The sequence below is a fragment of the Paroedura picta genome, chromosome 1 (assembly GCF_049243985.1).
Source record: "Paroedura picta isolate Pp20150507F chromosome 1, Ppicta_v3.0, whole genome shotgun sequence".
Classification (NCBI taxonomy): Eukaryota; Metazoa; Chordata; class Lepidosauria; order Squamata; family Gekkonidae; genus Paroedura; species Paroedura picta.
Window position 1 is genome coordinate 153,325,816 of NC_135369.1, and position 14,831 is coordinate 153,340,646.

Genomic DNA, 14,831 nt, shown 5'->3' on the forward strand with positions numbered 1-14,831 from the left:
GCCTCCTTATGCATGGGCATGACAACTATCCTCTTTTCCTGCTTCTTTCCCCCCACACCAGCTATCCTTTCTTTTATCTGCCACAGCTGTATTTATATAGCCTGTATCATTCTCTTGCCCTCCATTTTATCCTCACCACAATCTCTGACAGGGATAGGTTGACTATTGCATATTATGAATTAAAGGATCAACTCCTCTTATTTATGACCATGATGTGGAGGCATCGTTCAGTAACAGAGAATCTATTCAGTATGCAGACAGTCCCAGACTCTGAGGTACCATTCCTGGCATATCCAGTTAAAAGGATCAGGAAATAAGCCTAAGAACTTGGAAGACCCCTTGCTAATCTGAGTAGACAAAAGTGAACTTGATGGACCAATGGTCTGGTTTCATGTAAGACAGCTCTGTATATCCCTTAATGCAATATACCCTAGTTAAATTATTCCTGGTAGATGTTTGCTCAACATTTCCACAGAAACCTTGTAGGGCTGCATGTCTGCACACTTACTTGAGAGAAAGTGCAATTGGCATCAGTGCTATGGGAACATAACACAGGACCTCAAGACTGTTTGCTACCAGAACAAATGCATTAAGAATATAACTACTTCTATGTAAGTTTAAACACTTTTTCAAAATAAGATGACATGAGTAGGTAATATGTTAATTATGAAGGGTTGAACAGGAGTGCTTAAGAACTCAAACATAATAAGTCATAAAATGGAGAAAGGCTAATGAAGAAAGGAGTGGTTTTGAACAGGGCAAGGCCTCTTCGAAACATAACATCTAAAACAAACATTTCCACCATCTGTATTGCAAAGTGCAGCTTGTCTTCATTTACATTCAACATACATTACTATTCTGACTTTAATCTGATAAGGCACTTTACAAAAAGGGGGAAAATAATACACCCTTGATGATTCTTTGAAGAGTTACTAACTTGACCATGAAAAGATCAAACAAAACATCAAGCATTAAATTCAAAAATGATGGTCCCCTATAAAATGATCTAAAACTGAAATACTGGCAGCAGATTTTGATTTAATGAAATGGGAGGAGGGACAGTCATGGAAGAACAATTCTCATGCCTGTAGGGAAATTCAAAAGACACTGCATAATATAGAAAGTATAGGAGTGGCTCTAATGCCAAATACTGTACTGCAGTGACATATAAACTTGTCGCTAGTATTTATAGCACAATATAAATAAGGAAAGTGTTACATTTCCCTTATTTGTTTTTTCTTAATATAAGCAGAATAATAAAGAATGTGCATATTTATTTGTACTGTTTTATATTTCACAACTGTTTTCAGGGATAGTCTGATGAACTGAGCCAAATTCAACTGATGAGGGATGAAGTTCTAGACCTATTGGGGTAATTAAAACAAACAACAAAGTCTTCCGGGAGAAAATCAGCACAGACACTGCAAAAGGAAAGTTCTGCCTCACCAAATGTTGAGAGCTCTTTGAAAAAAGTGAACAAGCAGGCATGTGGAGAACATGGCGGACACTATATATTTGGCCTTTCAAAGGATTTCTGACATTTTACTGATTTATCCAAATTTACAACTAGGGTTCTTTTCCAGACTAGCCATGAAAAGACTGGGTTATCTTATATACACATAAAAATTACTGTTGTATCCAGTGATAACTTCATGTTCAGTATAACATGGAGGAGGGGCATACTATATTCAAAGTCATCTTCCTTGCAAGTAAATGCAGAACCTCACCAAACACTCCTGAGTAAGCAGTCATGGGATAAGAGTACAGGTATGGATTAAAAATCGGTTGACTGGAAGGAATCAGAGACCAAGAAATGGACAGTTCTCTCAATGGAGGTAAATATGCAGTATGGGGTTACTAGATTTCATCATTTTGGTATTTATTCTCCTTGGGACTCTTTAAAAAAACCTGATGAAAATGGAAAGGTTGGAACATTCCTAGTTAGTAGCAATTATCACAACTTAAGTAGTAGGGATATTGGAGTTTTGTCATAGTGATCAATTGTTTGAAATAGCCAGTTGGGAAATATTTCCTCTTTTTTGTTTTTCAAAATATGGTAACTCAATTCCACGAGAATTAGTATTAGAACCATTGCTATTTAATTTGTTAACAAATTATCAGGAAGGGGGAAGACTGACCAGTGTAGTGGCCAAGGGTGCAGATGACACAAAATTATTCAGGAGGGGGGGGGAAACCCAACTGTGAAAAGCTCTAGAAGGGTCTCCACACATTGGGTGAGAAGGTAACTATGTGTCACATGATCTCCAGGGTCGGTTAGTATAAGATGATGCACTAGTGCAAAAGAAAGCCCACCTTTAAGTACAAGTTAATGGAGTCTGAACTTGCTGAGAGTGAGAAAGAAAGAGACCTTGGCGCCATAATGACATTGAAATCAATTAAAGGTCAATTTTGTGTGTCACAGTAGTGAAAAAGGAAAATTATCTGCTGTTGATTATTTGGCATTGATTGAAATAAAACAGCCATTATATTGCTCCTGTGTAATCTCCTTTGGGATACTTTATGCAGTTGTTGTCATGTCAAAAAACACATTGCAAAAGTGGAAAAAATACAGAAGAGGTTAATGAAGATCAAGGGGTTAGAACACCTTTTCTATGAAAAAAAGGTAAAGAGTCTGGGACTTTTCAGTTTAGAAAATACACAACTAAGGAGAGGGACTTGAAAGAGACTTATGACATTACAAAGAGGGTAGAGACAGTGAACAAAGATGATAACTTTTTCTCCCTCTCCCAGGCTAATAGAATTCAAGGACATTCAGTGAAGTTGATAGGTAGTAGATTCAGAATTGAACAAAGGAAATACTTTTAAAACTCAATTATGAAAATGTGGGGTTCACTGATGTAGAAAATAATAGTCCAAGACAGGGGGAAGCAATGTCTGCTCTGGATTCAGGGCTAGCATGAATATATGTTCAATTGATGTAGATCTGGCACTTGCTTATACAAATATATATGGAAATATTTCAGGTAGCAAAACTTAAGGATGTGTGCAAGATCCTTGGAAAGGTGTTCTCAGACTTTTCCCTTTCTTGATGATAAAAACTGCCTGAGGAGGACTGACTTGAGTGGGTAAGAGGAATGATAAATACTTCTCTGAGGAAGAAGGCTGTAGTGCCCATGTATAAGGAGGCAGTGGTTGGACCTGTCCTGGGGGGGGGGGGGGGGATGAACAAACTAAGTTCCATTATGGTGGCAAACATCCAGCCAATCTCCAATCTTCCATTGTTGGGCAAGGCATTTGAGTGGGTGGGCGGTTCCCATATTCAGGGGATATTGGAATAGACTCTGTTCAGGAGTTCTAACCTGAACTCTGTGGGTTTCTGGAGCAGGTACATGCACATAATCAGACTCATAGCACAAATCTCTAAAACACGCAACTCAGAAAATAATAACATTTAGCTTATTACCTAACACTTTGAAGATTGTGTTGGGTAGCATTCTTTTCACAATTGTAGGCCTTTGCTCAAGTGTGCTTTCTACAATGCTGACAGCAATTCATAGGGACAGACCTCCAGTCTCAGAAAATCCCAGCTAGCCAACCTTCTCTGGCTCAATCTTGTCCCCCCCCCCCCCCAGCTATTTAATATCTATATGAAGCAACTGGTTGATGTCACTAGGAGGTTTTGGCTGTGATATTTCTGATATGCAGAACATACCTAGCTGGTCCTTTTCTTTACTGCAGGCTCTGCAGAACACCAAAAGCTCCCACAGGGCCCGCAGCTCCTCCGGGAGCTGATTCCACCAGGTAGGGATTAATTAATTAAAAGGATTCTGTTGATGTTATGAACCAGTGCTTGAGTTAGTAACGGGGATGAAGAAGCTGTAATTTCATGAACACTAGTCTGGTTGTTATTTATTATTACTAGAATCAGTAGATGTGGAATGGTATAGTACAATTCAGTCTCATTAGGTCTCAGAAGCTAAGCAGGGTCAGTACATGGATGGGGGAACCACCAAAGAAGACTTCAGAGGAAAGCAACCCAACTTTACTTCTCAATAGCCTTAAAAAAAAAAAAAAAACTTTTTCTGGAGTTTTCTGGAGTAAGTTGGTTGCAGCTTCACAGTACATACATGTTAAATACATTTTCACATATTTTCCCCCTTCTCATTTTTTGTCATCTTGCCCTTTTTTCTCTCCTCTTTTAAAATTTTCTTCTTGTTATTTCTTTTTATTCCCTGTTTAGGGCTGGAGGAAAGAATAGATTATTGAGAAGAAGTTATTATCAAATATCTTTCTCCTCGGGTATTTTGTAGCCAATATTACTTATGCTACTTAAAAAAAAATCCAGTTAGCCACACGAAATTTGGCAAGAAGATTGTTAATACAGCATTTCAGAACCACCTGCAATTCCTAGCATGATTCTTCCCCCCAGTTTCTAAAATTATGCTTGTCATTAGCAGTGATTTAAGAGCTATCACTGTCTAATCAATGCAGTCTGCAACATTTGGCTAAAAGGAAGGAATCTAAGGAAAATGCTTAGCAGTGATTAAAATCCCATTGCATGAAGGCCATCAAATATAGAAGAGAGTACATCCTGTAAACAGTGCTGGCTTATTCCAGTGTTTCGTGGTATGTTCCTTTGAGATGAACAGTTGCTGAAAAAGAAAGGGATCAGATATTAATCTGGACTGGCATTGTTTGCTGTCACGTTGCTACTGTTTGGAATCTTAGTCAATGTTTAGTTGAAGGTTTCAGAAGGCTGCTAGGGATGAGAATTTTGCCACAAGATTGAACTTAGTGTTTTCCAGGATGCTGATAATATAAGGTGACCAGATTTTAACACTGGTAAAGCAGGACACCATTGACCGGGGGGGGGGGTAATACCTCTACTGCTCCTTAGAAGGCCAGATCCTGAAGATGAAACTCAAATACTTTGGCCATCTCATGAGAAGGAAGGACTCCCTGGAGAAGAGCCTAATGCTGGGAGCGATTGAGGGCAAAAGAAAAAGGGGACGACAGAGAATGAGGTGGCTGGATGGAGTCACTGAAGCAGTAGGTGCAAACTTAAATGGACTCCGGGGAATGGTAGAGGACAGGTAAGCCTGGAGGATCATTGTCCATGGGGTTGCGATGGGTCGGACACGACTTCGCACCTAACAACAACAATGGTGGCCATGTTTGTGCCAGGCGTACAAGCTGTGAACCAGCCCACCAAGTGTTCATGCATCATAAAGAAGTTCGTGTTCATAACCTAGTTCATTACCTTGTTAATACCGTCTTCATAATTATCTAACTGTCCGTAATGCTTACTTAGCTTTCTTTCCAATTTATTTATTTTGTCTTCAAGTTCATAGCTATCAAAGAAAAGGCCTGAGCCTAAAGTTTGTATTGAACCTGATGTGCCATTGGAGTAAAAATAATGTATTTCTCAATGTATTTGTAGGGAGGGGAGACTAAAAATTCAACTTGCACTTTTTTTTCAGAATGAATACCTTACTTATTATATGTATTATATGTATATACCACCTAAAGTGACCAGATTGTCCTACTTTTGGAGGGACATCTGGGGGCACCTGGCAAATTGTACTTACGTTGTAAGTAAAAAAAAAAAAATATTACAATACTATTTTTGCATTCTATGAAAATTTTTGTTGCTCCATATAGACCAAATTTTAAATCAAGAACCCCCCCTCCCCCAGTCAATGGTGTCCCGCTTTACTAATGTTAAAATCTGGTCTCCTTAATACCACTCTCCTTTGCAGCTCAGGTTTGATTCAGATAAGCTAATACAGAAAATATGTTCAAAATAGCAGATTACATCATTAAATGAAAATAAATAGAATTGTTTTATAGGGTTCTGAAATAACATTTTATCTGAATTACTGGCTCCCTCGTAAGGTGGAACAAACTCTCCATATTTGTGTTGATGTTTTCCACATTTTGTGAAGAGTTTCATACCAATTTGCTTTTAAAACAAAAGCATATGATAAAAATGGTATGATCATGCATATGATTTAAGATTCTTTCCCAGCAATGTTTAACCCATGCACAAAAGTACATACAAATTTTGTAAAAACAAACCAACAAAAACATCTTGGTGCAATCCAACACACCATGGCTTCCAGACTACTTACCCTCCCTGCTCTGTTCACTGTTTTACAGATGCATGTAAAATCTGGAATAAAATGATATAAAGAAACTGAAAAATATATCATACTGTACATTCTCTAATTATGGAACAAGCAAGACATTCATCAGGCAAAGCAACTCCCTTCTCTCCTCTGAAGGGTTAATGTGTGCTGTGTCAAGTTGGTTACATCTTGCAGGTGTTTCTAATTGAGGACAGCATTGCCTGGGATAATTACTTATCTGAGAAACATGGTGTCTCAGGGTAGGAGGGGGAGGATTAGAGGGATGGCAATTTATTGAGGATTCTAACAAGGATGGGTTCTAATTGGTTCAGAGTTATCACCTGACACAGGTGAGGCAAAAACTGTATCTATCCTGGGGACTTAAGAAAGGTAGGCTTCTCTGTGATCCGTGTCAATGAACTCCTGCAGCCATGTGGAAAGAATGCTTGAATTATGGCCTGCAGGGGCAATTTGGTAAGTGTACCTCCTAATGCTGATCTTTCAGTGTTAAGTAGTAAGCTAGCTTTTATTATTTTGTTGAGTTGCTTGTTTTATAATGTTGTTTTGTAACTAGTATATTTGCTAACTTAACATTCCTACATGTGTGTTATGTGTATACTCCTGCTGTGGGAACTCCTGAGGTTCAGTCAGGAACTCCTTGAGAACAGGAAATACCGTGACAAGAACAAATGCTCTGGCATGACAGTTCTTACAACATATGAAAATGAAACCAGGAAAATTATACATTGTGGTGCAAACATTGAAATTCTTTGAAATCATTTGGTTTTATAGTAGGGCTCCAGTGCCAGTTGCTTAATTAGGCCTAGACATTTTGGAACCCCCAGATCTCTGTTGAAATTTGGGGGCAGATAATTTTGGGAATTTCCTTAAGCAATGAATAGTCAATTAAATGAAATGAGGCAATGATATTTATAGCTCTTGATATATAGAATTTCATTTATTCATTGTTTATTTAGTCTCACTTGGACTCAAAGCCAATTATGCAGAGTGAGTCTATACAATTGATGAGATGGGATATTCAATGAACTATATAATACAACTAGCAAGAAAGCCCATTGCAACCAGGAATGAAATGGGAACTAGGACCTAGGGGACACCAGCAGGCACAACTCTCTCTCTCATGCAGCAGGAACCATAACAGGTAATCAGGGCTGGTTTGAGGTTTGGCAGGGCTTTCTGTGTCTCTGTTTCACACACTGGCTTCTGCAGTGTCTGAGAGCAAAGTGGTTAGCATCCAGGGAGGGTGGGCAGGAGCTGTAAGTGCAGGGCCAATTTGGCTCTATTCAGACAGCCAGGACACTATCTACCCCCAGGCCTGTTTCACAAATATTAAGAGGACTAATGGATGGATAAGGATTAGGTTTACAGAACCAACTGGAAACTTTAAAGAAACCAAAAAACCCTGAAGCAAAGCATGTGTTTATAATGTTAGCATGAACATTAAATGATGCAAAAATTACATAGTAGGATCCTAGTTCCAGTAAGCTAAACACAGGAATATAGAACACAGTTCGTAATAATTTATCCAAGTTACTTTGTGAATGAATTAGTACAATGCAACTTGTATGGTATGCCTAGAAATGTCCTCTTGAACAATTCAGGGGTTTTGTATTTTTTTTAGAAAGCCAAAAGAACGAGAGCCTTCTTGACTTCCTCAGGGCAATCCACTCCATAAGGAAGGGGCACATGTACAGGCAGTTGTTGATTTTGCCCATTTGCAGGCTGGTATTTGCAGAAGTCCTTGCTCAGCTGAGCAAAGCTGTCGTGCATAGAGGGAGAGTTGGTCTCACAGACATGAGACTCCAAGGCCATGGAAGGCTTTGCTTGTGGTAGCCAGTATCTTAAATTGGGCCTAATAACTAATGAGCAGCCAGTGGAGTAACTGTAAAATGGGAGTAATATGGATATGTAAGTCTGTACTAGAACAAGGGCTTGAGGCCTAGGACTGATTCTGGGCCTAGGCAAGATTAGCAGACTGCAGATACTTAGATAGGTCCTCAGGCTAGATCAGGCTGACAAGTAGCTTGTGTAAATTTGCATGTTTAGCAAGGCTCATGGGTATACTTTTGAAAAAGTCACTATAACCTGAAGGGGTGTTGTAAAGCCCCGCTCCACCAGCTAAAGAGAAAAGAAAGGCTTTTTGGGACAGCAATTGAGGAAAAGAGCTGATCTTGCCGGCTGAGAAGACTTCTACAGTCTGAAGGGAAAGGCTTATTTGGTCCCAAGAATAACTGAGGAAAACTTCTGTTTGGGATGATTTCAACAATCCTCCCTGGGTAGAGCTGCAGGACAAGACTTGCTTGCAGTTGAGCTCTGCTTTGACTGCTGTGGAAAGCCAGCATCTGAGTTCAGAGCTGCAACATTTCATTGTGCCAGGAGGACTGCTGCAAGCAATCTTGAAGATATTTCAAACATCTCCAGCAAAAATGTTCCTGCTTTTCAGCATGTTCACCAGAAGAGCTCCTGCGGGTGCAAGAAGGCCTTTGTGATGCTTGTGAGTCTGCTGGGCCTTCCACAGAGGGGATTGTGAGTAGGATTCTACTCTGGAACAATTGGTAAACCTATTATATTCATGTATTGGAGGGTTTTTCCCAATAGAGACTGTTTAGTTGTAGCTAAATAAATTGGATTTAACTTTACCTTAGTCTTTGGGTCCAGCCTTGAGGATTCAAGGGCTACAGTTGTTCCATCTAGCACCTGATAACAGCTAAGCCATGGCATTCTGCACAAACTAGAGCTTTTGAATTGATTTTATAGTAGCCTGATGATACTGCTTAGGCCAAATGGATATCTGACAAAGGGAGCTTTGACTGCCTAAAACTTATACCCCTCAAAACTTAATGGTCTCTAAGGTACTACTGGACCCAAATCGAGCACTTCCGTAGACCCGGTTACCTTCTGAAACTGTCTGTATCATTAGTATAAGGCAGTAATGCTTTAGGAATCTCACTGGCAGCACTAGTGTTTTGATTTATATATTTGTGATGATTAGTGAGCATTCTTTGGAGTTCACCCTATTAGATACTGAGCATTTCAAAATATATGGCAAAAATAACGGGCATGAAGGACTTGGTGGAGAGAGAAATGGCCGATATCCAGGATGGTTACAATTATTGTTGCCTTAGAAGGCACTATTTTGCAAAGGAAATCTTGCACCAGTAATGTTTTTTTTTAGCATGGCCTTTTTGGAGTAAATCTTTGCTTTGTTTAAAGAAGTTATTTGATTTTCTGTTTAACTTGCTGGCAATTTCACAACTGTGAAAGGAAGTATAGTCCCTGCCCCCCCCCCCCCCTAATTAAATTCATACCCATGCAGTTATGTATCATGATACAAGCACTCTGTTTGCAGGCTTACAATGCAGTGCTGATGTTGTGCTGTATATGCCAGTAAATGTGAGACAAGTATGAGTCTGAGAGACAAACAGATAAATGTGTGTATGTGTGGAACTGAAAGCACTTATAAGGTGGCAGACAGTCAATTTATGCTAAGATTTCGTCAAGAAAAGTATTGCCTATGTTGATACTTATATCCACTTTGGAACTGCTTATGTTATCTAAATAAATCATTAGTAATTACTATTCAAGCACAGATTACAATAATTTAACTGTAATGCTACAATAAATATGTTGAGTGAGCATGCAGTCACACCAACAGGCGCATGTCTGTTGTGGGTAATCAAAGCCTCTATGAAATTTGCAGAGTTCTGTATCAACATTAACCTCATAAAGGTTTCCAGCTTGCTTTTCATTTGGAATACTTAGGCCCCATCTGCTTGGTAGCATATCTTGGACTTCTGTAGAGAAATTGCGTGTAACACAATCTGTGTACTGTGACTGCCATTCCACCATGTTGCTCTTAGTACTCCTACTGCTGCATCTCTCACTGTCTCCAAAATTTGGAAATCAGATATACCAGCTGTTAGAAACACATGGTGGTTACTTGGCAGCTGTGAGACACAGATGTTGAAATATTAAATGTTTTCACTATGGGAGGTCAGATATTTGAGATTTTAGAATGTAAGGGTAGACTCTCAAGAGATCCCCTATTTGGGTTGCTAACAATGGCCATTTGTTCTGGAAGTTAAAGGTAAGCATCATCAAGCTAATGATATAATAGGTAGGAAGCTTTAAATCAATTTAGTAAAAATCCATTATAGAGTTCCAGCCACTCTGTCCTAAAACCTGACAGCTACACTCTGAATCAAAGGATATTTTCGAATGCAATCCTCATTAGAATACTGTTCAAGCATGTTTAGTGGGGTTTAATCCCAGGAAAATGTTCTAAGGGTGGCACTATATATGAATTAGAATGTTCAGATTTCTTTTAAATAAAGTCCCTGTAAGATGTGTTATCCATGCTTAATATCAACTGATACCTCATCATTAGATGCCTTATAAATTGATGCCTCTCACTGATGATATGCTTCTTTTGAAAATTCTGGATTTGAAGTGATATCAAATGATATGAAAATCTGCCTATGGTGTCTGATTTGTAACAGTTACTTCATGTATTGGAATAATCTCTTAATAGAGATAGCATGTATGAATTCAAAGCTTAGGCATTGCTGGATAATTAGTTGCTTAGGGAACAACACACAGCATCACAGTGGCCATTTTCTTTGTAAGAAAAGAACATATTTTTAAAATCATGTAAATTATATTAATGTACTTAATAGCTGTTTGTAATTAAAGGAAATGCAGTGATCTGAAGAATTGCGGGGGCAACATCAAATTAATGTGTAGTTAAAAGCTATCCACATTTTACACTGTCTGATTCAGATCTGGTGATGGTCATTAAGTTACAATATGGCAAGATAGGTGGAGTAACAAATATTTAATTATTTTAAGTGCTTAATTTCGCACTTATTATTGGAGTAGTAACTAGTAGTGAGCCCCAAGCATTTGTAAATGATGACTAAGTAAGTGGAGCTACAAAGCTGAAAAATGGTGTGAGAAATCAGGATGGTAATTTGTTGTGTTGTTGAAACACTGAACAGAGTCTGTGTATATTTTACAGTAAGTTTTGCTAATGGTCTGGTAATATATCATGTTAAGAATTACCAGCCTGCTATGGCTTCTTCTGATGATGGTCATTCTAACACCTATTAGCTGAGAGCTAGCATGATACAGTAGTTAAGAGTTGCAGCCTCTAATCTGGAGAACTGGGCTTGATTCCCCACTCCTCCTCCACATGCAGCCCTCTGGGAGACCTTGGGCCAGTCATAGAGCTCTCTCGGCCCCACCTACCTCACAGGGTGTTTGTTGTGGGGAGAGGAAGGGTAGGTGATTGTAAACTGCATTGATATTCCTTTGGGTAATAAAAAGTGGGGAACAAAAGTGGGCTATCATAATGCCATTGAAAAAAGAGCCATTAATTGTCAACCTGAATGTTACGTATTTCACTAATGTGCAACAGAGGTTTGTAGTCAGACTACAGATGTCAGTCCCTGTGGCAATGTTTATAAGAAGCACAGATTGATTCAACTGTGTCTGAGATTCCTGCTTGCCCCCTGGTGACTTTTTTTGCAGCTGAAACAACCTGGGGGGTATGGAGATATGTGTTATTTGATCCATTTCAAACTGAATGCTGCCTCGGTGGGACTGCCAGTCTCCAGAGAGCAGTGGGAGTTTTTCTGGAATTACAACTGATCCCCGGATGGCAGACAGCATGTCCCTCGGAGACAATGGCAACTTCAAAGTATAGATCATAGTTTGTGGTGTACCAGAGTATAGGAAGAAGGGAAGTGCTTTCAAATCTCTATGAATTTCACAAACATTAAGGGCGAGAAACTCCTACCATCCCTGGGTTATTTCAGCTGCTGAACGTGAGTCAGAATGAGGTAGGAGCCCCTCTTCCTTGAGCTCCACTGTTCCAATTAAATTCAATCAGGTAGCCAGGTTTGTCTGAATTGGCACAACAAAAATTGAGTCCAATAGGACCTTTAAGACCAACAAAGTTTTATTCAAGGCATGAACTTTTGTGCAGGCACTCAAAAGCTCATCCCTTGAATAAATCGTTGTTGGTCTTAAAGGTCCCATTTTTGTTGCCAATTTTTGTTTTTCCGATTAAAATAAGCCAATCTGTGCTTTTTATACACAAGTGGCGTAGTTAAGTGAACCTACAGTATGGTAGAAATTGGACAAACTGGTGAAAAAGTAACATTGTCTTTATCTTCAGTTTTGCCATCACTACAACCTTATGAGTTAGGTCAGACTGAGTGACTTAAAACCCAGTTTCTTCTGGAGAGGTACAGTACCTATTATCTATGAATAGAGTTGCCAGCTCTGCTTTGGGAAACACCAGGAGATTTGAAAGGGGAGTTAGGGAGGCAAGATTTGGGGAGGAGAGGGACCTCAACATGATGCAAAGCCATCAAGTCTACTCTCCAAAGCCTCCATTTTCTCCAGCGGAAAATAATTTTTGTAGTCTGGAGATAAGTTGTAAAAGGTAGAGATCTCTGTAATGAACCTACCAGTTGGCATCCCTATCTATGGCTTGGGACTTGTGTCTTTATCATATTTTAATTAGATTGTATGTTCAATAAACCAAGAAAAATAATTGCATTGCTGGGAATATTGAGCTGTAACTCATAACAAAAGCCATCATAATAAAAATGTGTATCTACCAACAACTTAAAAATAGTAATATAATGTTCCTTCTTCTTTGCCTTAATATTTTTAAATTGAATCTTTCACTTTATTTCTCACTTAAGAGGTATTGTGACAAACCATTAAGCTACAGTTTTAAAATGTCTAATGGACTGACTTAAATTTTACTTACTTCCTGTAATAGCCTCTACTGGCTTACTTTCATTCCTGTTTTTACCCATTTTACACCTCCTTCATGCTTTCTAAAAGCACACATTTGTAAAATACTCCTTGCTGAACTGTATTGTTTTTCTTGAATATGATGGAAAAGTAGAATTGAGCTGCTCACAAACAGCAAAGCTGCCAAAACATTGACTTCCTCCTCATAACCAGATTATGGGCTAAACTGGAATCTATTTGATCATTCGTAGTTTTGAGCACTTTGCCTGATTAGCTTGTTTACATACATTCAGGCAAGTTTCAGGGAATGTATTTGTGGGAGATGGCAGTGGAAAATGGACGTTTTTTTCAGTTATTCTCTGAATCACATGCTTGAATTAGATTTATATAGACTATCTGTCAAGAAGGTATAAAATCATGTAAATGACTTACCATATGCTGCTGGAAAATGCAAGTTGTAAACAGTAGGACTGAACTAACAACACCAGTAGAATTGGCTCTTATTCTGATCATTCCCAACCTGGAAAGTTCAAGATCCCCCTCTCATTTAATTATAAGAGATAATGGAGTGAGCACAGGTTTAAAAACCTAAGACAATATAATTTCCCTTGGTCTGCAGAATAATTTGGTGGAAAAGATCTAGAAGATGGTATGTTTCTGTTCTGAGATGATCTAATATATATATGGAAATATTTTGAATATTCTGTACAAAGTTGGAAAGATGGGAGAAAGCAAAACTTTAACATTTGAATGAGTAAACTTTGAATGAGTGAAAGAAATATGGCATAAAATGAATCATAGCCTCTTTAGGCATTGGTTGGTTAAACAGTAGCAGTGTCCTGTTTCATAAACTTACAGAGCTTCCTGGTTATTTAAAGTGTCGATCTGGTATTCAGAAAAGAACTCTGTCTTCTACATATGAGAAGTTTTTGGAAATACTTACAATAATAATCCACCCCACCCCTCCCCAGAAATAACATAAGAATTCAAGCTTGAGTAATGTTGGATAACCAACTCTGGGTTGGGAAATTCCTGAAGATTTGGGGGTGGAGCCAGAGGATTCAGGGTTTAGGGAGGGATTTAACTCCTAATAAACATCTGATACAAATTGTGAGAAAGTGCATGTTGCGTGAGAATGTGCATAAAACAGACAGATTCACAAGGTTTGGAGAAACCAAAAGGAGTTACAGCACATTCTACCAGATCAGCAGCTACCTCTGCTGTTTTTAGTACTGATGGTAAAAGATTTGTAGGATGGCCAAGTGGTCTTCCTTCTCTACCTTTGAGTGCCATTAAGAGATAAATACTCAAGGATCAGAGGAGACATTTTTGGGAGAACTGTTATAAAACAAGTTCAGAAGGAAACTGCCTTTTAAAAAAAGTGTCAAGTAATTGCACCCACCCTGAGTTTAGCTGGTATCTATAGCTAGCCTCGGGGGACTTCCCCCACTGAAGGAGAATGGAGTGGCTTACCTGAAGACAACTTCAGTTGGGCAAAGTCCTCCAACATATTACCACCGCTGTAAAGTTATTGTTATGTTGCTCTTATGATCAAGTTACTGGCAGAGTTGTAAGAAAACAGCTTGTAGTATTGATAATGGTTATTAAAACAAATTAAAATTGGTCAGAATCTGACTGTTGTGGAGCTTTTCTGGCTTTTGTATGCCTGCAGGGGTCAGCCTGACTCATCCCAGTAAAGGCATACTAATTTGCATAGCCCTGCCTGGAGCAAGTGGAGACATGACCCAACCAGTCTTGGAGGACTTGGCCTCAGGGAAGATCAAGCGAATCCTTCCTTTCAAGCTGTTAAGAAGCAAATAAAAAAGGGGGAGGAGTTCTCAAGCAGTCAAATGGGAGAGAGATGGAGAGATAGGTGGCACAATCCTCAACATCTTGTTGACTCCTAAGTCCAAATGAATTCAAAGGGTTTATTTAGGATTTGTTTAGGATTTC

At 38.9% G+C, this 14,831-nt stretch overlaps 1 protein-coding gene across 3 annotated transcripts in view; it reads left to right on the forward strand.

Moving 5' to 3' along the window:
* CSMD1 (CUB and Sushi multiple domains 1) overlaps positions 1 to 14,831 on the forward strand; it is a 1,334,105-nt gene that overhangs the window by 554,675 nt on the left and 764,599 nt on the right. The window contains exon 1 of one of the 3 annotated variants that reach the window (XM_077309285.1): positions 6,484 to 6,563. The exons of the other annotated variants lie outside the window; for them this stretch is intronic. Coding sequence (XP_077165400.1) covers positions 6,521 to 6,563 — 43 coding nt within the window. The 5' untranslated portion in view covers positions 6,484 to 6,520. Of the gene's footprint in view, positions 1 to 6,483; positions 6,564 to 14,831 lie in introns of those variants that run through there. 3 annotated transcript variants of the gene reach the window in all.